Source organism: Thunnus thynnus, chromosome 12 (genome assembly GCF_963924715.1).
Source record: "Thunnus thynnus chromosome 12, fThuThy2.1, whole genome shotgun sequence".
Classification (NCBI taxonomy): domain Eukaryota; kingdom Metazoa; phylum Chordata; class Actinopteri; order Scombriformes; family Scombridae; genus Thunnus; species Thunnus thynnus.
In genome coordinates this window covers 9,352,963-9,377,355 of record NC_089528.1, presented here as the reverse complement: position 1 = coordinate 9,377,355, position 24,393 = coordinate 9,352,963, and the positions used below count along the sequence as shown (strand labels likewise).

General features: G+C 40.7%; 2 protein-coding genes across 4 annotated transcripts; both read left to right on the top strand.

Annotated features, from left to right (window-relative positions):
• Nucleotides 1–114: 114 nt before the first annotated feature.
• si:ch211-188c16.1 (uncharacterized protein LOC562677 homolog) lies at nt 115–8,513 on the top strand. 2 transcript variants are annotated; one of them, XM_067605212.1, is made up of 19 exons: nt 115–318; nt 1,115–2,057; nt 2,188–2,379; nt 2,596–3,127; nt 3,224–3,339; nt 3,439–3,464; nt 3,632–3,672; nt 3,782–3,832; nt 4,057–4,189; nt 4,474–4,633; nt 4,872–4,995; nt 5,129–5,160; nt 5,558–5,621; nt 5,819–5,853; nt 6,146–6,209; nt 7,477–7,572; nt 7,681–7,694; nt 7,923–7,956; nt 8,143–8,513. In XM_067605212.1, the coding sequence occupies exons 1-19, from the start codon at nt 310–312 to the stop codon at nt 8,210–8,212; spliced, it is 2,736 nt and encodes a 911-aa protein (XP_067461313.1). In that variant the 5' UTR covers nt 115–309; the 3' UTR covers nt 8,213–8,513. The 2 variants fall into 2 exon arrangements, with proteins under 2 accessions (XP_067461313.1, XP_067461312.1); XM_067605211.1 differs by having other exon boundaries at nt 5,816–5,853.
• A 675-nt stretch (nt 8,514–9,188) lies between these two features.
• On the top strand, nt 9,189–23,676 carry LOC137193818 (phospholipid phosphatase 3-like). 2 transcript variants are annotated; one of them, XM_067605209.1, is made up of 6 exons: nt 9,189–9,594; nt 16,675–16,832; nt 20,400–20,680; nt 20,863–20,920; nt 21,010–21,186; nt 21,624–23,676. In XM_067605209.1, the coding sequence occupies exons 1-6, from the start codon at nt 9,456–9,458 to the stop codon at nt 21,750–21,752; spliced, it is 942 nt and encodes a 313-aa protein (XP_067461310.1). In that variant the 5' UTR covers nt 9,189–9,455; the 3' UTR covers nt 21,753–23,676. The 2 variants fall into 2 exon arrangements, with proteins under 2 accessions (XP_067461310.1, XP_067461311.1); XM_067605210.1 differs by lacking the exon at nt 16,675–16,832 and adding an exon at nt 15,048–15,202.
• Nucleotides 23,677–24,393: the final 717 nt, after the last annotated feature.

Below are 24,393 nucleotides of genomic sequence, written 5' to 3'. Positions count from 1 at the left end.
GTTATGGTCAATTCATGATCCATAGGGGTAAGAAAAAATAACGACAACAATAATAATAATTATTATTATTATTTCAACGCTTCTGATTCATAAATCAAACACATGAACGCCACGCATCAGGTCACGCGCAGCACGCAGATGCGTCTCGCGGCGGCGCTTTCAAATTGTTTGTATTAGCATCATTCATGATTAGCATAAACAGACTGCTGGAAAGTTAAATATCCAGGTAGCCGACAGCGTCAGGTCATCAAACTTCAGACCGCTTTCCAAATGCGCAAACCTGAACAGTGATGAACAAAACGAGCTACAATGGCAGAGGTAAAGTTTAAAGAGTTTTCTGAGTAACTTTTTGCTTAAGGACTTGTAAAGGATAGCTAGGCTAAATCTAGCCTTATTATCATGCCCTGTGCAAGCTAAGACAACCCACGTTTGATAGACTGTGCTGTAGATTTGATTTATGCCATAAAGGTGTATGGTTTAGCCATCCAAATTCTAAATATTAAAGGATATTAGGATCTGTTCACCCAAATTAGAAAAGTAACATTAGATTTTCTTACATACAAATAGTGGTATCTAGTCATGCACATAGTTTTGTTTTTATTTGCCAAGGTCTTAAGATATGTATCTCTGAGATTTCTTCTTGCACCCCACAACAATGGAGGTAACTGGAATTTTATATATGGTACCCACAGCATTGAGAAATTAAACTAAACAACAATGTACAATGTATCTGTCACTCATGATAATCCACAGACCTATAGTCAACAGTTTACAGATGTTCTTGTGATTATTCAGAGTAAAGAAGACTATGTTTTTAGATAGACATGTTTCATAGACAAAGTACATTCACCCCCATGGGTATTGGGATGGAAGCTGACACAGAGACAGATATCTCAAAACCTCAGCACAAAAAACCCAAACTATCTGCATAGCTGGATGCCACTAAGTGAAGAGTAAGAAAACATGTTTTTTGTAAACTAGGTGAACTGACTGTTTAATTATGCTGTGCCAGTATTGTGTTTTGTTTCCATAATTAACCATCTTGAGTACATTTTCTTTCCTATGCTGAAAGTAATATCAGTTTCTATTAATCTACTTCATGATTTATCTTCAGGAGGGTCCAATCAACTTCAAAGCTCTGAGGGCCAAGTTTCAGGAGGAGGGCCTTCTGGCTCAAACCAAAACCAGTCGACCAGCTGTCGCTGAGAAACCCAAACACTTTCCTCCAACTAGTGGCCACTGCAGCACTGTGGTTAGCAGTATCAATATTGCGGCAGAAAACAAGACAGCAGTAGTTCCCCGGGTCATCTTCAGAGATGGACTGCGGGCATCTGGGGGAAAGCGACCAATTTCCTTTCCACCACAACATCAGCAGAACTCCCCTTCTTCCCAGCTTGTTAATGGAGACAACACAGCAAGGCAGTCCCTCAAAAACAGACACATGCCTCTGGTGCTTCCTGTCCTGCCTGGAAAAGAGCAGAAGACAGACCCACCAGCCAAAAAAGAACACAAACTGGAGCCAGAGCCAGTGAGAGAAGTCCTGCCACAAACTAAGATCAAGAAGAAGGGTTTGCTGCTTCCTTTCAAGTCATCTAAGGCATCAAAGGTCAATACAGAAAGTGGAGAAGATCCCACACATGCTGATTTGACCACCAGACCATCTAGTGCTCCTGGCGAGTTGCCCTCTATAGAAAAACAGACCACAGAGGATGGGGTTTCGCTCCAAGGTGACCAATCGACTACTGAGTGCCTGCTCTCCAGCCCAGATATCCCAATCACCCCTCCATCTGCAGAGACGAGCGTTGACTCCGAAAACAGAATTATTAGCACCTTGGAGAGGGCCAAGAAGAAGTTCTCACGCCGTCAGATGTTGATCTCCACCAAAACTAAGAACTTGCATTCCCCTGACTACGTCTCAAGAGAGAAAGCGTTCCCCTCACCGCCAAAGAACATTGAAAGTGTTGAGCTTGATCTACCCATACCGCCACCAGTCTTTCTTCCACACCTGGCTTGTATATCGGCCCGACCTTTCTTCAAAGCCAACAACTCTGCACGTAGTAAGTTATATTCAGAGTATTTGTATATGAACATTTTCAGTCCATTGTTTTACTCTGTGTGTTCATTTAAGTATCTGCTATTATGTCAACAAGGCCTGCTAATGCATTTGCAATATTGTTTTTCCCAAAGAGTCTGCATTGGATAAGCAGTTCGGCAGGGAGAAAGTTGAACGTCCTCCAGTGAAGGCTGGTGAACCTCTTCCACACTCTGCTCCACCAAAGAAGCCTCTACCTGACTTGAAGTCATTGGGGGCAGTGCCAGTAAAGCCCCCCAGACCTCCATTAGTAGATCTCAGCCGTTACCACTCACCTACAGTTAATGGTATGTTAAACTTGCTTTAAGTTTTTTTTTCTGTTTTGTTTTCTACTTCTTTAGTTGTGCTTTATTTCATTTTTTACTCTCCCATTTTATGACCACAGGCTTTTATTTTGCTTGGACATAAATGCCTGTGTATTATCTGTACTGCAGCTGACATTATACGTATTTGTGGTAAGGATGAACATCTGCTCAAGTGCTGAATTTGGTTTCTTTTTATAGAGGTGTCACCAGGTCTTAGCCAAGCACCAACTGAGGAGCCAGAGCACCCATCCATCCCCAACCCTGTACTGGACGCTCCAGAATTTCCAGACTTTGAGAATTCAGAGATGGAAACAGCAGAGGGTGAAGCTGTTGATATTGCCGCCCTAGAACTGGAGGCCTTAGATTTAATCAGCTCTGAACTCCCTGCAACAAATGACCTCGGGGTCTCTGATTTTGAGGACCCCCAGCCTGACTTGTGTGATTCTGCAGAGCCCGCTGGGAGCTCTATCGTCCAAGATCTGAACCTTGGCAGTGAACACATAATACCTCTAGATCCAGCCAGCTTCCCTGAACCAATAAACCTATCAGAGTTCCCAGAGCCCACTGCACTGGACGAATGGAGTCAGAGTGAGGAAGCGATCACAGATCCTCTTACTAGTTCTCACGCTGATGAGACTGATCTGGGAGCCGCTGAGTGCCATTCTGCCCCAGAGGAAACACAGCTGAGTATCCATGCCTCATTTACTGACGGGATTCAACCACATCAAAGGTCAGTTTTGTAGTAACCAGAATTACAATGTGGTTCACATCACAGTGTACTCTGTTTTGTGCAATTTGACTGTCCCCCACTCCCCTCCCCCTCCAGTGTACATCAACAGGACAGCTACTATGAAGAGTGCAATAATGTGTATGAGGATGTCGAAAACCTCAACAAATTCATCTTGAGCCAGAACTCCCGTAAACGTAAAGGTGGTCTGAAGAGTAAGAATGTTTACTCAATGCAGTGTTTTACTCTCAAAATTAGACTTCTTACAAACATTTATCTCCCCATTTAACTCCTTTGCTAACCATTTCTTGCAGATCCATATGCTGACAACCTCCCTATGGTAATTCATTTTTAAATCTAATTGAGTATATCATCATCTTAGTGAGTACAAAGGAAACAGTTAAGTTTATGGTCAGAGAGTCATTCTGTGCAATGAAAAAATGATGTTTTCCACTCTGTTTAACAATGATCTGTGGTAAATTAAAAATCATCTGTGTTTATTTCTAGAATGAGGAGGCGAGTTTCAACATATGGCCGCGGAATCCGTGGTATGTCTTTTTTTCAAACATAGTAGTCCTGTGTTTTATCAATGACATTGATTCTTGCCAGATGGAAGGCAGCCATTGATTTTCTCTTACTGTGGTAATCAAACTACAGGGGCAGTGTACCAGGAGAACATACTCATTTGGCCCATAATCATGTCCACAGGTATGGGTTAGACATCTCACCCCTCACTCACTGATGTTTTAATTAAAATGAGATGTTGAGGACCAGGTCATACCCATGTTCTGTTTGTTTTCTCATTGAAAGCTGTTTTTGTTGTTGCCGTTTTTTTTTACCAGCATATGGTTCCATTTATATTTTAGGTGGTACATGTAATCTTTTTGAGAAAACAAGCATATGGGTTTTTTTTTTTGCCAATTTGTTTTCAGTAAGGAACGGCAAAGCCCCAACAATGCTGACCACAAAGAACAAAAGAAGAGGGAGAAGCAGCGACTTGAGAAGGAGAAAAAAGAGCAAAAAGAAAGGGAGAAGAAGGAAAATGAAATGAAAAAGAAGTTCAAAGTAAGTTAGGCAGTTGTTATCAGTTTGATCATTTCTTCACTCTAGTAGAGCCGTTTCTAGTCTATTCTGATTTTGAAAGGCCTGTAATTGTCTTTGAGCTTTATTCAGTCATTTATTGGCTTGTCAGCTAATTTAATAACTGCTTGAATCATGTCATTTTTAATCATCAAATATTACTTCTGATATTTTAATGGATATAATGGTATCACAATGATGGTAAATAAATAAATTAAAAAAATGGTTACTGTGGCTACTCTGAAAAAGGCTGAAATGTGACTCTCTAGGTGACTGGTGAAGAGGAGCCCATGTACCACGCCAAGGTGATGGTGGCTAGCAAAGTCCGCAAGAATGACCTGCCTGTGAAGAGCGGGGACACGGTCAGCATCATCCGCACCACCAACTGCCCCAAAGGCAAATGGTTGGCCCGAGATGCCAACCACAAGTGTAAGTTTAGACATGTTTCATTGTCATGTGATCATTGGCCCAAAAATATTTTAATTTAGATAGATTTCAGGCTTTTGGGCTATTTCATAAGATTTGATATAAAATTACAGAACAAAATCGCACAAAAGCAAAAAAAAACACATCTCATCATATGGACGTTTATATTAGGCCCTTTTCACATGAACTCAGTGTCATTAGCCTTTTAAAGTCAGTGACTTCTCCACTGTGGCTATTGCAGACGGTTACATTTCAGTGATGAATGTGGAGCTAAATATCAAGGAGATGCTGGAACTTGGCAAGAAGGCCCAAGCAGCCGGACGAGGAGGCAACTTGGACGGAGATACCATCAGCATTGGGAGCAGGTACCGGGAGTAGATCGGGGATAAAATTGTTTTGGTTTCTCAATGAAAAAAGAATTGCAACCACCTTTTTGCTTGCCGGTCCATCAGTGTGCGTCCTGATCATTCATTTATAACTCTTGTCTTTGTTTTGCAGATCATCAAGCCACCCTGTACTAACAAGCAGCTGTGAGTGCCAAAGTCTTTTTTTTTTAAGCTCTATGGTCAACTTGATACTGTCACCTCTAAACATAACGTTGCATTGGGTACTTTTAGCATTGCAGCCTTATAATTACAGAACATACAATGTTAACTGGTTGATATAATATATGGACTTGTTGACTGACATAGTACAGATGCACCGAGTTTGGAAAGCAGCCCAGAGTCTTGCACAATGCAACGCCTGGTTTGAATAACTTAACTAGTCCAGGGCAGTTGTCGTCTGCCTGCTTGACAGCCATTTGTTATTTTATGATTGTAAAGGAATTCCACGTAAGCCGAGGGCTTTAGCTGTTACCCTGCCAAACATCTATCGTCAGCATGCACACTATGCTTTATCAAACTAATTTTATTTTTTTTCCCTCAGTCACAGATGACAGTGAGGAGTGGGCCTGTGAAGATGAGACTCTCTCACCCTCCAATGAAAGCCAGTAAGACCGACAAGTTTACTGTTCTTTACTCTGGCTCAAAGTTGCTCTTAGATCTTAGAAAGACAGAAACCATAAACCACATAAGAGTGCATTTAAATCACCCCCTACATATCGTTAGGTCTCCTTTCTGAAAGATACAATTGAATTTATGTGGCGCACAGTGTAATTATTTTCTTTTTCTTCATTGTGTATAGTAGCTTTCCCCAGCAGACTGCATTGATGTCTGAGATGTGTGAGTACATTTTATATCTGGTTCTTTTGAAGTGAAAACATGAGAACATAAGACGCCCCCCCTCCCCTCTCCCACCCACAGCCTCCTGGTTGGTTTAAAGGGAAATGCAAGCACTGCTTGTGGTGGTTTTATGTTATGCACTGACATATGGCAGACTGTAACATGCCTTTGATGTGCACTTTTACAATTTCCTCACTCTACCCCTTCTTCCTCTGTTTTACTGTTCTTACATAACTGACACCATCCATCCTTCACCCATCCACCTCTGCCCCTCATGTGTTCGCTTCGACAGCATGTGGCCACGCTAGCGCCCAGCACACTCTGAGCGATGCCAACCTGGAGGACCTACACACACAGTAAGTCTCGAACACACAGGTGTCAAAGCAGATAGCTTGCCATGTTTTTTCTTGCTTACCCATTTGTACGTAAACCATTCTATGTGCAACTTTTCTCAAGATGGTTAGTGTGTACATACAGTAAGACTTATGTATATACAGACGGGAGACAAATTAAAGGAATAACTGGTACAGGTCTGAATGTTTAACCCCTACACCTAGTGTTCAATTTGGTTGAGATCTGGTGACTGTGAAGGCCATAGCATATGATTCACATCATTTTCATACTCATCAAACCATTCAGTGACATCCTGGACGAGACCACTCCCATCGGGATAGAAATGTTTCATCATAGGATAAAGGTGATCACTCAGAACAACTTTGTATTGATTTACAGTGACCCTTCCCTCTAAGAGGACAAGTGGACACAAACCATGCCTGCAAAATGCCCCCCAAAGCATAACAGAGCCACCAGATCCCCTCACTGTAGGGGTCAAGCACTCAGACCTGCACCAGTTTTTCCTTTAATTTGTCACCGGTACATTTTTACATCTATTAGCATATTAAGATCTAGAGCAACTTAAATGTGCACCAGCTCTTGAGAAAGTGCACATTTGAAAATTAACTACAAACTAAGGACAGAAGAGGAAAAAGATAATAGCGGCAATGACTAGTCAATTGAACGAAAATTATTTGGCAACTATTTTGATAATCGATTAATTGTCATTTTTTAAGCAAAAATGCCACAAATGTAACTGGTTTCAGCTTCTCAAATGTAAAGATTTAATGCTTTCCTTTTTCAATACATGATAGTTAAATTCATATCTGAGTTTTGGACTGTTGGTCAGACAAAACGTGTGGACGTCACCTTTGATTCTGGAGAATTATAACAACTATAACAATTAATTGAGGAAATAGTTAATAGAGAGGTTAATCTATAGTTGCAGCCCTAATAAGATGCCTGAAGTAATTTAATCAGTGATGCTGATGCAACTTCTTGGACTGTGTTCCCCACTGGCCTTTGTATTCCTGTTGGAACATACAGGAGGTCGACAAAATCAAAGGAACATAAATGATCCAATACAGCACCACCGCTGCCTCACATATTCATTTTATCTATATAAACTTCTGTTATGTACAACAATGATCATCATAAACTTCATAAAGATAGTATTCATGTCAGGAGTATAGTATAGTATTGTATTGTATTGTATATTATACAGGTGTTCCTCACCACCTGGCTGTTGGCCTTTGATATGTATGTATGACTCTTGTGTTCACCCGTTAGGACCAGACATGAAGCCCTGCAGAAACTAGCCATCTTCTTTCAACACAAAGATGAGTTTGGTGACATCTCTGATAGTGGAGGAGCAACCCCTACAAAGTACAGTATTCATTCTTTTATCCATAACATCATTCTGTTAAAATTTTTCTCAACCTAAAAACCTTTTTTTCCCCCCATTTTTTTCCTCCCATCCTGTCTGGTGTAAAGTGCTGAACCACCAAGTAAGTTTACTGAGCTCAGTTATTTCCATGACTCCACTGTTGTCACCACTTATGTCACTCTCACTGATAATGGGGAAGCTAAGAGGAGGCTACTTACAAATCACTTTGATGTTTAAGACAGTCTCAACACTGGTTGGAGTCTTGCCTGTAATGGAAAATAACTTTTATCTGAAGACACAGTGTTTGAAAGTGTGTATGTGACATGTGTATCTGCTCGTCTTTATCCAGACTTCTTGTGTGCCGTCGAGGAGCCTCCGTATCCGTAAGTGTTTGACAGTTTGCTTCTTATCAGCAAGACAAGCTTGGCTGTGTTTGATCTATATTTGTTTTGGCACATGAGTAATGCTCACAGTCTAAGAAGCACAAACAGTATCTCAGGTTCTTTGGAATTCTTGCCTCATCAACCGTGATGAGGACTCACTGTTGTCCCAATGTTTCTTCTTGACAGAGAACAGGAAGTTGACTTCACAGAGTTGGAGTTTCTTCCTCCCCCGCCACTATACGCTGACACCTTCTGAACACAATATCATCATGAACGGAGCCGTACTACGATTCTGCTTTCCCCCTTGTGTTAAGTTATGTTATAAATACGGGTGTGTTTTCACTTTGCGTTCTACATGTTTTGATCACCTTTTTCTTTTCTTTGTGTAACTGATAAAAGAGTAAATGATGCACAAATTGAATCATTGCGCTTTGTCCAGAGAGAAATGACAGAAAGTAGCCAACTATTCACTTGTAGTAGTTTACATTTAAGGATGTTTGTGAATATATTCTTTGCATTTTGTTTCTTTGTTACATTTAATAAATATTTGTCATTGATTGATTTGATTGATTTGCTGACATATTTAGCATATTCACATGTTCACTCATAATGTATACAGTAACCTCCTAACCCTAACGTACAGTAATCCAGTCCTGAGATAACTGATTCAAAGTGATACAAAAAAAATCCCTCCTCTTATCCTGTTTCTTATCATAGTACTTCACTCTCACTTGATTCTTTGTCAACGTGCCATTTTTGACACATACCTTTGGGTAAATTGAAATCAGTGATGAGGGGTGCTCATTACACTGTTAAGGGTTAAAATTTGACTGGAAATTAAAATTAAGATATGGCAGAATGGAAAAGTCAGACTATATATGCGTATAGGCTCTTGTACATCATGTGGTTTTCCACAGACACAACAGACTATTTACCTTTTTACAACTTCTGAGAAACATACATGAGAAATAATGGAACTAAGCCTCCTAAGTTCCTAAAATATGTCCCTAAAATTGCCATTTTTTCTGCAGGTATCTGGCTGACTGTTTTGTCCCTGTGTTGCCTCTGATGTGTTGTTCTCAGCATCCTTCATAACCAACAAGAAGTGTGTGTGTGTGTGTGTGGGGATGTGAACTTAAGGCTGTATGGAAAGAGCACATATGGCAGTAATTGAAAGGGGAGGAGCGGGAGTAGCTGGAGGAGTGTCTTTCTTATAAGGCTGTCACAGGACTCCCACACTACCCCCAAGGAAAGCAGCAAAGGATGGTTAGAAGTTAGACGAGAGCGAACAGTGATTGTTGTAATCAGAAACTTGAACAGCTTTAAAGTGCGTGTTCTGTCAGTAGAAGACCAGCGTCACAGACTTGCATGACTACTCCTCCTTAGGATTCACGTAGAATCGCTAGGAACTGCTAGCAGACAGTAAAAAAAAAGAAAGCTTTAACTTACGATAGCTAGATTTTAATTCCCCTCGCTTTGAAACACGTAACGCGTTTTAAATGCAACGCTGCTTGATATATGAGAAAAGTATGGCAGCCGAGACGAGGAACGGCGGGAGTTCACTGAACAACAATAATTGTAAAGACCACAGCAGGAGGAAGCTACTGGTCGGAGTGGACCTGTTCTGCTTGTTCTTAGGTAAGAGTCTCACTGTGTGTCATCTACAGTCATCAACTGCAAGAGATTTAAACATGTGTTACATTTCTACAGGGACTTATGACACTCAGGAGTTGCTGTAGCCTACTGCTTTTTATAATGTTCCTATGGTTTCATTGTAATATTGAACTGTATTATCAACTTTATTGGACTTTCAAGACGTTCAAGATTGAGTTGACCATTTTGTTCCTCTTGTTATCTTTATCAAACCATTTTTCTTCTATCACAGAATATTTCCTTTCATTTCACTGTAACATTTGAATGTTTTATCACTGTTCAGAAATGATGTTTCTACTTTTTAGACGTTAGGTTAGCTAACTGCTCTATGAAAGGTGTCCGTTACAAAAAATGTATTGGGAAAAATAATTGAAATTAATTAAAACTGCAAAGCAATAATTAAAAAACAAATTTAAAACGGTTTCACGTTTAACGATTATCATTAAATACTTTTGTTAGCCAACATTTCTAATGTTGTAGCTCCACTAAGTCTCTCAGCTGCATCACTAAAGCAACAAGTGATGCCCTGTTAGCAACTGTAACGTTAGCCCTCGCATTTGAGTTAGCTGTAAGAGCTATTAAGCTAACTTTCATATTTTCCAAAAATTGCATTAGTTTAGTTAGTGGAACTCCTCTGCCAAAAATGTGCTGGGTGAGAGGGAACTGATTAATAAATTGGCCCAGGAGGGATATATTTCTTTGGTCTCCACCCACACCTGTACTGTACCCCTGCTTTGACTCCTCATTATATTTTCCAGAGTGTTTTACATTCCTCACCAGCTGGAATTCTCTTGATCTGCACATCTGGCGTAATATTTTTTTTTGGTGTGTGTGGAGTAATTAAAGGAAGTGGTGTAAAGGTCAGACCTGTATGTGTGTGTGTGTGTGTGTCCTGTGATGTTCAACAGCTGCAGACATTTTGGTTAAGGTTGTTATTGTGGGTGAAACCTGTTTTCATATTGACATCTGAACCCAAAAGTCCTGCAAAAAGGTTTTGCTGCTCCTTGGGGCTTTTGCCTGTTCACCAATTCTACTAATTTATTTTCCTCTCTGATAAATGTTTCCAATGTGTTGTCTCTGTGGAACATTAGTGTAAAGTCATGATTGCAAACGGCAAAGCAGCATTCAGCTATAAAATGAAACGGTTGCAACTGCATGGGAAAAGCAGCAGTCCAGCTATTGTTAAAGCAAGTTCATGAAAGATCTACAGTATAATGACTACTTCTCTGACAAGCTATATTTAGTTTTAGTCTAGTTTTTGTCTCTGTGGAGGGTAAATTCCCAAGAATTGTCTTGTGTAGGTACCTTCCCACAGTGACGCTTGTCAACAGACCAGCAGTGTTTTTCTGGTGATTGAGGTGGTTTAAAGCGAGCGACCACAAGGAGGAAATGGTGGGCCAGTTCTGGTAATCACCACTCCTCCATTCACACACTGATTGCAGTTGTGGTCCTGCTGAACCCAGGGATATTTCTCTCCTGCTCTCTCATGCGCATGAGAGAGCAACACTATCAGGAAGGACACTATCAGTGCCAGCACAGAGAACATTAGCAAATAGATCATAATCACTCTGATTTGGTGGTTAATTGAACGGAATTCTGACAAATAACGCTGAGGAAAGAGGCTGTTATTTAGTTGGGTTTTTTTTTGCTTGAACCCCTTGTGAGGTGATCTGGTTCAGTTTACATTAAGCCGTAGCAGGTGGCTTTCATGTTTTCCAGTTAATCGCCTTATAATGTTTCCTTGTGCCCTTGTTTAGCACAAGGCTGAAGGTGGTTAATCGGCCAAACTCGCACTTATGTTTTCCAGTATTGTGAACACAGGCCACGTTGACTCAGTAAAACAGGACACAATGTTTAAAGTGGGGTCAAAAGAATCTTGTTTTTGTGGTATTTAGCTCTCAAAACCACAGCAAGTAAAACTGCAAGTGAAAGTTTTTGCAGTTTTGTATTTCGGTTGACTGACCCTCGAAAATCATAAACATCTGTCTGAAACAAGTGCTGCCCAGTCATACTGTCATTATACGATTGTTTTCAAGTGATGAATCTCAGCTGACGGGGCATTACCGAGAAGTAGTTTAATATATCTCTGCAGACAGTTAAATTTGTCATTCTGTACAACAAATCATAGAAACATTTAGAGAAAGACATGAGTTATATGTGATACATTTTGAAACTGAAAATTATGCAGCATCCATGTTTTGATCGTCAATGAATCATTTGAATTTTTTTTTTTTTTTTTTTTTATAGCAAAAATGACAAACGTTTGCTGGTTCCAGCTTCTAAAATGTGAGGATTTGCTGCTTTTCCTTGTGTTATCTTATAGTAAACAAAATATCTTGGTGTTTTGACTCTTAGTAGAAAAAAAAAAACCTTCATAATTTTCACACTTTTTGGACACAGATGAAACAAATGATTGGCAGATTAAACAATAATGAAATCATTAGTTGCAACACTTGTTTTATGACATGTTGGGATATTAAAATGCAAGACGGTGGCATGGAGTAAGATGAAATGATCCTGCTCTTCCCAGGTAGGACTGATTAACATCTGCATAAAAGAGGCCAGTGTTTCTAATCAAGGTATATATCATGTAGGCTGTATGCATGTATGTATATAACAAGGTCATATATATATGTATAAAAGTATACTATGTACAATGTATGTGGCATTGTTTTGTTTGATTTCTTTATGTTTGTATATATCGGGGCTATGGGAATTGAGGAGAAACAGATATGCACATCTAGAATATGAACTGCCTCAAACATAATACCTACTCTTTTGAAATTTAAATATAAATGGAGGGAAAAAACAGAAGAAAAACTGCAGCTATAGCCACTAGCAATTCAATGCAAATGTGATTTTTAATTAATGTGAGCAGGCAGACCCAGGTTCCCTTCCGCAGTGGAACTATGAACTCAGTTTTACAGCGGGGCCAAAGTGACAGACGGACAGGGAGCAGGTTGTGCGGGGGCCGCCGCTGCTGCTGCTGCTGCCATGCGCACGAGGCTGCTGCGAGTAAAAACAACTGCATCTGTGTGTACACCACAACTACCTCAGACATGTATACATTTCTATGCCAGACAGTGAGAGATCCCTGCAAGTGGAAAATGTGCGTCTGTTTATTTTAATAGTCACACTTGGTGTTTTGGCAAATGCCTCCAAAATATGGTGGGGATTTAATTCAGCGTGAGGGTTATACATTGATTCTAGTTTCCACAAACAGCAGCTACATGGAGCTGCCAGCGCTGAGAAACTGGGAAAAAGACAAATGGGGAAAGTGTAGGACATTATAATCAGTGGGTTTTAATAAGTTTTCTACCAGATTTTGATGTGAGACAGCGCTCGATTCCGTGCTGAAGAAGTCATCATCGTCGTCGTTCGTGGTGCTTATTTTCAGTTAGTCACCTCAGTTGATTGGAAGCAAACTGCTTACAGGGCAAAACCGGATAGAAGACACCTGATGTTGACATTAGAAACTGAAAACCCTCCCTGACCGTATTGTTTGTTTCTGTTGTCTTTGGGTCAATGTTGAGCTAATGCAAAAGACATCCCCATGCTTGCTGACTGGTGTTGTTGTTGGCAGGACGAGGACACCCTCCCCCTCTCCACCCCCCTGGCTTCTAGAAGCGGGAAGGGAGGAAGAGGGTAGAAGGGGAAAAAAAAAATCCCGAGATGCTGTACTCAATGCTGATGCTGCACTGTTTAGACGGATGGAAGGGGTCGGAGGGCTAAGCGGAGGCGGTCAGCGTGGGAGAAGAAAACCCAGCTCTATGTCTGAAAACAAGACCTGACAGTGTTGCTTTCTTTTCTTCTTTTTTTTTTCCCATCTTTCCGATCAGCTGTTTGAAGCACTTGACCTTGTGAAGGTTTTTTTTAAAGGCTTTGGACACTTTATTTCATCAATCCATTTGTCTGTCTCCATCAATCTCTGCCATTCTACCTCTGGCCTCGTGGTTTCTATTGAGTCTGCGAATGTGTTTAGAGGTGGTTGCAGGGTCAGGACTCTGGGGTGTTTCACATCCAGCATTTTCAGCCCTGCCTGCTTTTTTTTTTTTTTTTTTTTTTTACTGCAACTGCTTTATATCAGCAGTTTGGGCAGCCAACATAAGTCTCTGTTTTGGTAATGCCTGTGTGGTTCTGTTCATGGCCAGGCTGAGCAAACTGAACGGATCAGACATTCAGGATTCAGTGCACTTTAAAGTACAGTATATTTTTTCAGTCACAAAACTCAAAGACATACCACCCTGCCCTCTCTCTCGCCAACAGACTCGCTCCGCAGCCGATTGTAGCTTCATCCAGATATTTGTTTGAAGAACGAGAATGTTAATAATGTGAATCCTGCTGAATGTGGAGGGAAGGCCAGCGTTCTGGAGTTCCCATCAGGCAGCAGAGCTCTGTCTGTAACCTGAGCTCAACCCAGCTGGACCTTCAAAGGCCAAGTCAGCTGTGTGTGTGTGTGTGTGTGTGTGTGTGGATGTAAGGGGTTGAGGGGCTCAGCAACTGAAGCGTGTGTTGACATTTTGTTTGAGAAATCATGCCCCCTCCCCATCCAGCCTTCAGCAGCTCTCAGCACTGACCTCTACACCCTGGTGTTTTTTAGCTTTTGAGACAGAGGAAGAGGGCGTGTGAGAAAGAGAGCACTGATGTTTGTTTTTCTTTGTATCGGCAGATGGCAGAATTATTCAAAGAGTGACTTGAAAGCTCCACCATCAGTTAAATGCCGCTTTTGAAGTGATTAAAAGTGTGTTTTCTTAAATCTGTCGGAGATTTGAGGCCTCTCCTGGGTACCACGACCATGCTTAAAATTCAAAGTCCTCCATTGATGCCTTTGGTAAATGGGGGGAAAATAAGCTGTCCTTTTTGGCATGTATCTTAGTTACACCCACTCTGTTTGTTGTCAGGAGATAAATAAGATCTTTTTGCCACTTAAAGTGGCGATAGACACTAAATTGATCAGACGCAGACACCCGCCAGGCATCTTAAAGTGGGCCTTTTTAAGTGCACTTGAAAGCCTCTGCAGGAAAGGAAGGAAGACTCTTATAGTGTTTTTTTTTTTCTTGTCAGTCAGCAGCAATGGTCTCTCTTAAGAACATGACACATCCAAACCTTTTAGTGTTAATTCAGCCTATGTGAGATCAGCTGATACTATTCTTAGCTTAAAAGGTTCACTTAAGTCTACAACAATAACAATGATGTATCTTTGATTTTGGCATTTACACCAACAGATTTTATTCTGGTTTATTTTCTTTTGGAAGCATCAGTGCCAGTTTTGAAAACAGGATCTGATACATAACTTAGATACGTGTCTGCTGGGAGTTTTTCATCTGCTTGTACCACTGATTGGGATCTCTGTCGGTATTTTCCTTTGTGTCGTTGTCTTCCTGTTGATGATGTCTATTGATACAGCTATCCACTGTGCTGTCTGTCCAACCATGCAGTGTTGCTTGTCGCCGTGTTTTTGCACAAATCTCCCTTCCCACCTTACCAGAGAGGATTCTTCTGCAATGACAACAGCATCAGCCTTCCCTATAAGGACAGCACAGTGTCCAACACCGTCCTCACGGCTGTGGGCGTCACTGTGCCTGTGGTCTCAGTAAGTCCTGGTGTGGTGGAGCAAGAGAACAAGAGGGCATGCATTGGGACACTCTCAATAAAGCAGATTGTTGGCTTGTCACACCTCAAAAGACATTGGTTATACAGATTCTGACTCACACTCTGGTTTTGAATGTTGTACCTCATTAACTGTAAATCATCTATAATATACATTACTGCCAACCAGTTTCCAAAGCATATTGTCATACACTTCCAGATTGATTTCAGACCCTACAGTACAGGCAGCCATTGTTTTCCATTTATTTCACCACTCTATGAAAGTTTATAGCTTATTTAAATAATTTATCAAGTGAAAATACCAAAAACTTTGGACCTTAGAACTAGTTATTTGTAAGGACTGCCAATTGTAACTGCCAATTATGTCTATAAAATACTATAAAGTAGTGAAAAATGCCCATCACAGTTTCCCAAAGCCCACATTCACTCATTTAAAAAGTGTTTTGTCCGACCAACAGTCCAAAACCCAAAGATATTAAATTTACTATAGAAGAAAAATAAAACCAGCAAGTATTCACACTTGAGAAGGTGGAACCAGTGAATCTTTTGAAAATACTTAAATATTAAAATAGTAGCTAATTAATATTCCTTGGATTGACTAATCGATTCAACAGCAAGTAGTTTGACAAAAATTCAACTCACAGTCCACTTACTAGATTTCTTCTAGAGCTTTCGACAGTGTCTCATGGCCTTTACCAACGAATTGGAGTTCGCTCAGTCGTCATTACATGCACCAACTCCATGACAACAGAGCAATCTCCAATTCATTGATGAAAGCCATGAGATGCTGTTGAAAGCTCTAGAAGAATTCTAGTAAGTGGTAACTGCTTCATATCACCGACCCAAGAACACTTTGGGTTCTTGGGTCGGCTTCACTTTTGAGTGCAAAGAATAAGCAATTTTAAGACTGCATTAGGGCTCTTATCGTGATTGCTATTTGTTATTATTAAGTTAACTTGAATTTGAAGACAAATATAAGTTTTAAACTAAAAATGTTAGCCGACTTCAAGTTTACTTTTAGTTCCAAATGTCTTGCCAGTCAGCCTGCAGTGAAATTAATGGAAACCAATGGCAGCCTGCAAAGAAGAAAAGCTGTCTAAAAACACATGGAGTAGCATGGAAATTGGCCATCAGTAAGTTAAAGCATAGATGATTCGTAGTTAAAAGGCTAAAAGATGAGAAACTACTGGTGTATGGTCATTTATATCTAAAGATCTGCTCTAAAGCCCCACTAATATTTAATTATAACAAAGCTGGAGTCATTATTTGTTGATTGGCCACAGATAACAGCCACAAAATGGATTGAGCCAGTCCCAAATGTTCCCTCGTTGCCTCTCGCTTGTACCTACGACCTCTGTAATTTGTGTGTCATTAACCCAGCACCTCCATCTCTCTCCCTCACCCAACCCCACTCCCTTTTTTCTCTCTGTGCCGCTCACTGCATCTTCACACTAGCCGGCCTGCCTTTCTTGGTCATTGAGACCAGCGCTGTTCAGCCTTACCGTAGAGGGTTTTACTGCGATGATGAGTCCATCAAGTACCCGGCCAAAAATGGAGACACCATTAGCGACGGTGTGCTTAGCGCTGCAGGCATTCTTATCACCATCCTGTCTGTAAGTCACCTCACTCACTAATGTCATCATCACTTCTTATGTTTCAGCAGCTTTCACCATTACTAGCAGCACCCACTGACTCCTTATGCTAGATGTTGATCACATTGTTTCTCATTGTCAGTGCATTCTAGTTGGTTTCTCAAAATGTCATTGGTTTGTGATAACAAATAAAAGGCAAACAATAAATATTTTCACAAATATTTATGATATATGGTTTGATTTTAAATTGTTGGATCAGTTACAATTACAACATGTGACCATATTTTTCTCCCAACACAGTCCACACACATTAACACTAGATTTAGATGCAGAGAAATCTACTTGTGCACACCCCATCAGAAAGCTTTTATCTGACAGTCCATTCTGTGTTGGTATAAACTGAGATTATCCTACATGATTACTGAAGCAGCACCTCCCCATACCTGTGCTATCAGCCCCTGTGATTGGCTTCAGCACATTCCAGATAACAACCAGTCAACAACATTTGTTCAAGGCTTTCTCTTAGGAGCTTAAGATGACTCCGGTGATTAAGGCACTTGAGCAAGTGAAGTGTTGAGTAGTTTGTTGCAATCTCCTGAGAGGAAACAGTGTGGATGTGTTGAAAATCCACACAGTAACCGTCATACTGTAATTCAAATGCATTTTTCTCCATTTGCCACCGGTCAGAGGTTGAAGCTCAATACGCCGAATGTTTTTCTGCCACATTTTTTTCAGATATGCTTCCACTATGACCATTACATATGTCTAGACTGGCCTTGTAACGGCTCACACTTGACACTTTTACACAGATAACTACGATCCAGAGTGTCTTTTCAGACTTCATTTTTCCACACGAGTTTTTAAATAGTGGTTAAACGGCAAGGCAATAGTAAAGTGATCATGATAAAAGCAGAGCGTCTAGATTTGTTTCTATAGTATCTGTCTTGAATCAATCTAATGTGTAAATAGCATAGGTCTGCAACTAATGATTCATCTGTCAATTATTTTCTTGATTAATTGATTAGTTGTTTGGTCCATAACATGTCAGAAAATAGTGAAACATGCCATCCAATGTCCTCTTTTCTCTCAACTATGACTCAGCAACCCAAAGATATTCGTATTACTGTCATTGAAGACTAAAGAAACCAGAAAATATTCTCATTCAAGAAGCAAGAATCAGAGAATTTAGATTTTTTTTTCCTTTAAAAAAGTGACTCAAAACAATCAATTTTGAAAATAGTTGGTGAATAATGTAATACTTGGCAACTAATCGAATAATCAACTAATCGTTGCAGCTCTAAAATACAATGGAAGTGTGTAATTGGACTGTAACACCATAGCAACCTCTTTGAGCAACCAAGCAACCACTCAGCAACCATCTACTAAAGCTGCAGAAATCACCTTGAAATCACCCCTGAAGCATCTAGCAACCACTGCTGACACCCTAGCAATGATGTAGCAACCAACCAGCTACTGCATAGGTAGCACTTGTTAACACCTTTTGCAATTATTTAGTGACTGTCTTTTAGACCCTAATAATTAGCAATGTGTCAGTGGCTACTACATTGACAATTCCAGGTGATGGGTTATGTTTATGCAATTAACTAAAAAAACAAGCAGCAGGCACATCTGAAATTTCCACAGACACATTCTAGTTGGACCATGGTGTTTAAGCACTACCATAGTGTGTGCTGTTGTCACCTTGCAGACACAAAGTGGGCTTCAGGGAGAGCCAGTTGTGCCCTCCTCCTGGAGAGCAGACTACTATACGGGCTTAGGGCCACAGGGGTTTTCATGGTGAGAGCGAGTTCTGGGCCTGTGTAATTATGGTTGACGCAATGGTTGTTCGGTTAAATACTGTAATTGGTGGGGTGGAATTGTGGTGAAAGCCCAAAGGACTTTGCCAGATATCTCTTTTTCCCCTGGCAAAACGTGACTTCTGCAATCCATCTCCCTCCCCAAGAGTGCATCAGCCAACCTTTTGTGTTTTCTGAACCAGAAAACACCAACACTCTGTCATTTATTGCTTCATTTCCCACTTAACAGAGATGAGAAACACAAGAGGCCACATCCCTTATAATTTATGCAGATCTCTTTTAAGAGAAAGAAAAACATCATGGTGTCACTTTGGAAAAACAAGGCTCTTGACACAAGCCACAAATCAGCATCTTGGCCCTATGATTATCTGAGGTTTCAGTGTAACAGCTACATCTCCTACAAAGCCAATTCATTTATTCATTCACATAGTTAAATCTTTCACACAAGGGGAACCAGATGTGTTTTCTCCCCTTCCTTCTCTCCCATGAAAGCAGCTGGGCTGTATCGAGCTGGCTCTAAAGGCCTGGATGGTGGAAACAACACACTCTATCAGCTTGTTAAATCTACTCAACGGCTATCCCCCTGCAAAATGAGACTTATTCCTGCGCCCCTCGCAAGAATGTCTGATGAAACCGAGATACTAACATGAAAACAGCCAGACATCCCTTGTGAAATCGGAGCCGTTTCAGAGAGACAGCCGGCGCAGTGAAAAACAAACGTGCCCCCGACGTGCGCCTGGTGGAGTCTGGCCACCAAAATCAGACACGTCGCCTAGCTCAGCATTTCTGTTGATTAGAAACAGCGGTGCCTCCCCCGCTCCCTCACTACTTTCCACTCCCACTCCACTTCTCATTTCTCCTCTCACCTTCCTCTTTCTTCCCTTTTCCTCATCCTCGTTCGCACTCTTCTTGTCCTGAAGTTCTTCTTTACTCTTTCCTCAACTTCTAGCCTCCTTCCCTCTCACTCTTTCTTCCATTCCTCCACTCACCAACAAAAATCACCCAAAGTCTCTTTACTCTTTTCCACACTTTCATTTCAGAGTGGCTGGGAGACAACAGGATGAGGGGGTTGGGAAAGTGTTTTTTGAGCCTGAACAGCTGTTGTGAGTTACGGCTATCCATGCCCCCCCCCCCCCACTAAGCGTGCCTTACACGTCAATCGTCGGTTTTAGACAGTGGTTTATTTATACACTTATAGAAAACTATACATGGCGGACAGTTTGAGTTGCCTCCCACGTCGCCTCACTGTTTTCTCTCAGAAGCAGAATGTCACAGGTATACACATACAACCATAAAATAGCCCCTTTTTAAACCACTTCAAGAGAAATCACTGAATTCTATTTCAGCTGTCATAATAAAAGGTTAATCCTGAAAAAAAGTTATTTTGGTCACAATTATCACTTATATTCTCCACTCTGAACATCAGAGTTCTCTATGGTCTTGTCCAAATTGTCCACCCTCTCCAAATTGTTGATTCACTGTACATTTTCAATAAGCCCACAAGATGTTCACACTGTCTCCCTGTGAAGCTGTCAAGAGCTTTAGGGTTCGTTCATGAACATTTTTAGTCCTTTTCACACACATTTTGTTCTGCATTGTCCAGTTAATGTGATTTGAAGTGCTCTCTCAGTCATCATAAATAAAATTATGGCCTTCCTGCAGTCACACATTTTCACTATCAGTTATGTGCTTAGGAATTAGGGTTGACATTGGCACTGGGACAATGTCACAAATCATATCACTGACATTCTCCTTTGCTCTGTCCCTTCAGATCATCATTGGGGAGAGCTACAGGATCTACTTTCTGAATGAGGGATCCAAGTCTTTTGTAGGGAACCCCTACATTTCCGCTCTCTACAAGCAGGTTGGCGTGTTCATCTTCGGCTGTGCCATCAGCCAGTCCTTCACTGACATTGCCAAAGTGTCAGTGGGTCGCATGCGCCCTCATTTCCTCGATGTGTGCAAACCTGACTTTACCACTATCAACTGCTCCCTGGGCTACATCACTGACTACCAGTGTCAGGGGCCAGAGAGCAAAGTTCAGGAGGCCAGGTAATGAAAGAAACTGCCAAATATTGCAAAATAGTTTCAAATGTTTCAAATACATTGAATTAAATATTGACTACATTTTTAAAAAGTATATGATTACATATGTATCTGTACTGAAAGTGACTACTGATTGCTTTTAGATTGTAAGCTGTGGTATAATGCTGATTGTCCTCTGTTCTCCCCAGGAAGTCTTTCTTTTCTGGACATGCATCATTCTCCATGTACACCATGCTTTATCTGGTGGTAAGTTACTGGATTGTTTTTAACATACATGCACGCCTTGTGTTGTACCGTACATATTGTATCAACCCACAATTCTGTCTCTTTTGCAGTTTTACCTGCAGTCTCGTTTCACTTGGCACGGAGCCCGCCTGCTGCGCCCTCTGACCCAGTTCACCCTCATCATGATGTCTTTCTACACCGGCTTGTCCCGTGTGTCTGATCACAAGCATCACCCCACTGATGTCTTGGCAGGTTTCATACAGGGAGCCCTGGTGGCCTATTGCATAGTGAGTGGTTCTCATATGTTGTGTTATTATAAAGTGCTATATTAGATTTGATCAGAAGAATCATTAATAATTTGAGTGTCCTTGGCTTTAAATGAAGGATGTTGTTTCCATAACTTTTCAATGAATAATAATAATAATTATTATTGGCTGTTGAATTAATAATAAAAGGGGAGACTGAGATGACAGATTATTTTGTTAAGGGGATGCATGTAAATAGAAATCCAAAGGGGACCTGATACAGAATCTTGAGGAACTCCTTAGTCTGTCTCTCAAGGAAGGGAAGTGAAATAGCCCAGGACATAAAAAACTGTCAGGAAGAAAGTATCTGGGGGAATTGTTTGTAAAGTAATGTAGCTCATTATTAGCCAGCTTTACATTCAAAGTAATGCACTAAAGTAATATAAACACACTGAGTTTCTTCTCAATCTCTTCCACAGGTATTCTTTGTGTCAGACTTGTTCAAACCTAAAGGTAGACGTTCTACCCTTTTGCCAACTCCAGTGAAAAAAGATCTTGTTCCTCCAGCAGACATCAGAGAGCGGAGCAATCATCTCATCATGGCATAGAGAGGACTGCAAATTGACTGCACATAACCCTGACCTGTGCCATTTTTAAATCACTACTACAGCCACTGGCCAAGACTGGATAGAATAACAACAATCCAACAATCTGGATAATGCAGACAAATATGGAATCTTGAACATCTCAGAGGATGAGAGGAGGCTACGGAAAACAGTCGAGCAAGTTTTGCTTTCTCAACGGAAATTTCCATCCTTTTTCCTCAGTCTCACCAGGCAATTTAATGTGGAAAAGAGAGAGAACAAATCATCTTTCTCATTGCCAGGGATATTTGTCCCTCTTCCTCTGTTATGAAAGAGATCTGCCTCGTAGATTCCCCTCTGTTAAGGCTGTTGCATGGACAAAAGTCTGAAATCAGACAAAACCGAGAAATGGCAGCTGCATCCAGCATGGGAGCCATACTAATTTTCTTGTCGCTCACTCAACAAATTCCTTGATTTCAGGAAGGATGTTGTTTTTTATTTTGGTTTTATTGCAAACATAAGCATTGTTATGTGTGATTTATAGCACTATTTTTTAGCTAAACTCAGTACTGTTTGTCACCACTTGAATGACCTGAAGTGAAGCTTTTGGAAAGCTTTGTAAGCCTTTGTAATCTTTTATTATGTCCATTGTGTAGTGTTCCTTGGAAGGTGCACATGAGTTACAGTAGGTGGAAAGTACAGTGAAGGGCATATGTGTTGGATGTGGGCCTCTTTCTGCTGGCTAGGACGAGCCCCCACTGAGCCATTTAATGAAATGACTGTCTGTTATATGTACCAGACGGGTGCTCACAAGTGTTAGGTCAGAGTGTGTGTGGTGGGTGTGTCCCTTGCATATGCTCGTGTGTGTGTGTGTTTGTGTGTGTGTGTGTGTGTGTGTGTGTATGTGTGTGTTTGAGTGGGTGCACAGGTTTCTCTGTGAGTGTGCCCGTGTCTTAATGTCATGTCTATATATTTCAGTGTTTATAGCCTACAAGTGTGCCTCTCTCCAACCAGAGAACAGGCACCTGCTCCAACAGATACATGTAACTCAAGATGGGAACACTGTGGAAAAACGCATCACATGCAGTACATGTACTTTACAGTCACTAATCATAGTGATGATTCACATCACCGAGACATCCTGTGATATACTGTATTCTACACAGGCATTTATATACTCACTACCAAGACAGGGACTTTCTAGAGCAGTCGATACTTATATTAACCTCTCAGTACCAAAGCACAATTTAGCAAAGTAATAAAAAAGAAACTATTTATCATTTTGGCACGTCATAAAACTGACTGCTTAACAACATTTCACAAAACCTTGTGCAGTAATACAGTAGGGCTGACGAGACTTAGTATTATAATAGACGGAAATCATTACATTACTTTTACTTTTCAAAGTAATGGTGCTCATATGTTTGTATGACATTGATGTAATTAACTTTTTAGCAAAAACTAATAATACTTAAAACCACTGAAAGCATCAATCCTAGAGACACCTAGACCTAGAGTATGATCTGACACGTATAGGGAAACTAGTTCTTTTTTTATACGTTTTGGAAATGTGCTATAAGCAGCATCAGAAAATTCTGCATGCTACCATACATTGTACAATTCTGCATTGTGTGTGTGTGTGTATATATATACATATATACTGTATATGTGTGTGTCTTATGAAGAAACACCCACTATGACTTTGTGTTGAGACCTGTGTAAACATGAAAACATGCTGCTTGAAGAGGCAAAGCTTGGCAGAAGCCATCCAATAACGTTGACAACTTGTGAATATTAAGTTTTATGGAAAACAAAGCTCTCAATGTGGATAGCTTCAGTACATTTCTATTAAAAAGTGCCTTTCAATATTTTTGTATGAAATTTTGTACAATAAAACTGTAAGACTATATCAATGATAAAATGTCTTTAATAAAACACAAAAGATCAAGAGCAGTGTGTTGTGAGGTTTATTTATTTCTTCATGCCATACATGACAGAAAAGTATCTCTGACTTTTGTACTATATTTCAGTAGCCTTCCAACTTTGCGTGTGATGGAGAGATCTGGGCGTGGGGCAATGGTAGACTTCCATGCACAGCTTCCTGTGGGGAAATAGTGTACATTCCAGGCTTTAACCCCTCTCCCCAATGGCCCTCTGGAATAATATAGACTCCACGCAGCAGCCATGCCAGAGTGGCAAAGTACATTCACATATGAAAATACTTAGAGGCAATGTAACCTACCTTTAGTGTCTTGTATTATCCTTATAGTGTACTTAGTCTACACAAAGCATACACAATACAGGTTGTACAATGTAACTCAAAGTTACTGTATATGCCAGCATATCATGAGCAGAGGTTTCAGGCCAGCGTGCTCACATGGTATCCTAAGCTGACTGATTTCACTGTGGATCAGGCTCATTGCCCAGAAGGAGATTAGAGTTGATTAGTTTAATAAGCTGCAAAATGTGTTGTGTTTTTATGACCATGCCAGGGTTGATACATTATTTTGTTGCAGCTGCGTTCTGTTATGACTACTAAATGTTTTGAATGTCTTAATTGGGCACAAGACTACACCCTAAAGGGTGTGTGTTCCATTAGGTAGACTTCCCTCTTACGTCCATTCGTTACAGTCCTCGTCATTTCCAACTCTCTGTGCCTCTTCCA

Coding starts and splice junctions, on each gene's coding strand:
- LOC137193818 (XM_067605209.1), top strand. CDS start 9,456: ATGCAACGCTGCTTGATATATGAGAAAAGTATGGCAGCCGAGACGAGG. Junction 9,595..16,674: donor CCTGTTCTGCTTGTTCTTAG/GTAAGAGTCTCA, acceptor TCTTCACACTAG/CCGGCCTGCCTTTCTTGGTC. Junction 20,921..21,009: donor ACACCATGCTTTATCTGGTG/GTAAGTTACTGG, acceptor TCTCTTTTGCAG/TTTTACCTGCAGTCTCGTTT.
- si:ch211-188c16.1 (XM_067605211.1), top strand. Junction 2,058..2,187: donor AGCCAACAACTCTGCACGTA/GTAAGTTATATT, acceptor TTTTTCCCAAAG/AGTCTGCATTGGATAAGCAG. Junction 5,854..6,145: donor TGCATTGATGTCTGAGATGT/GTGAGTACATTT, acceptor TCGCTTCGACAG/CATGTGGCCACGCTAGCGCC.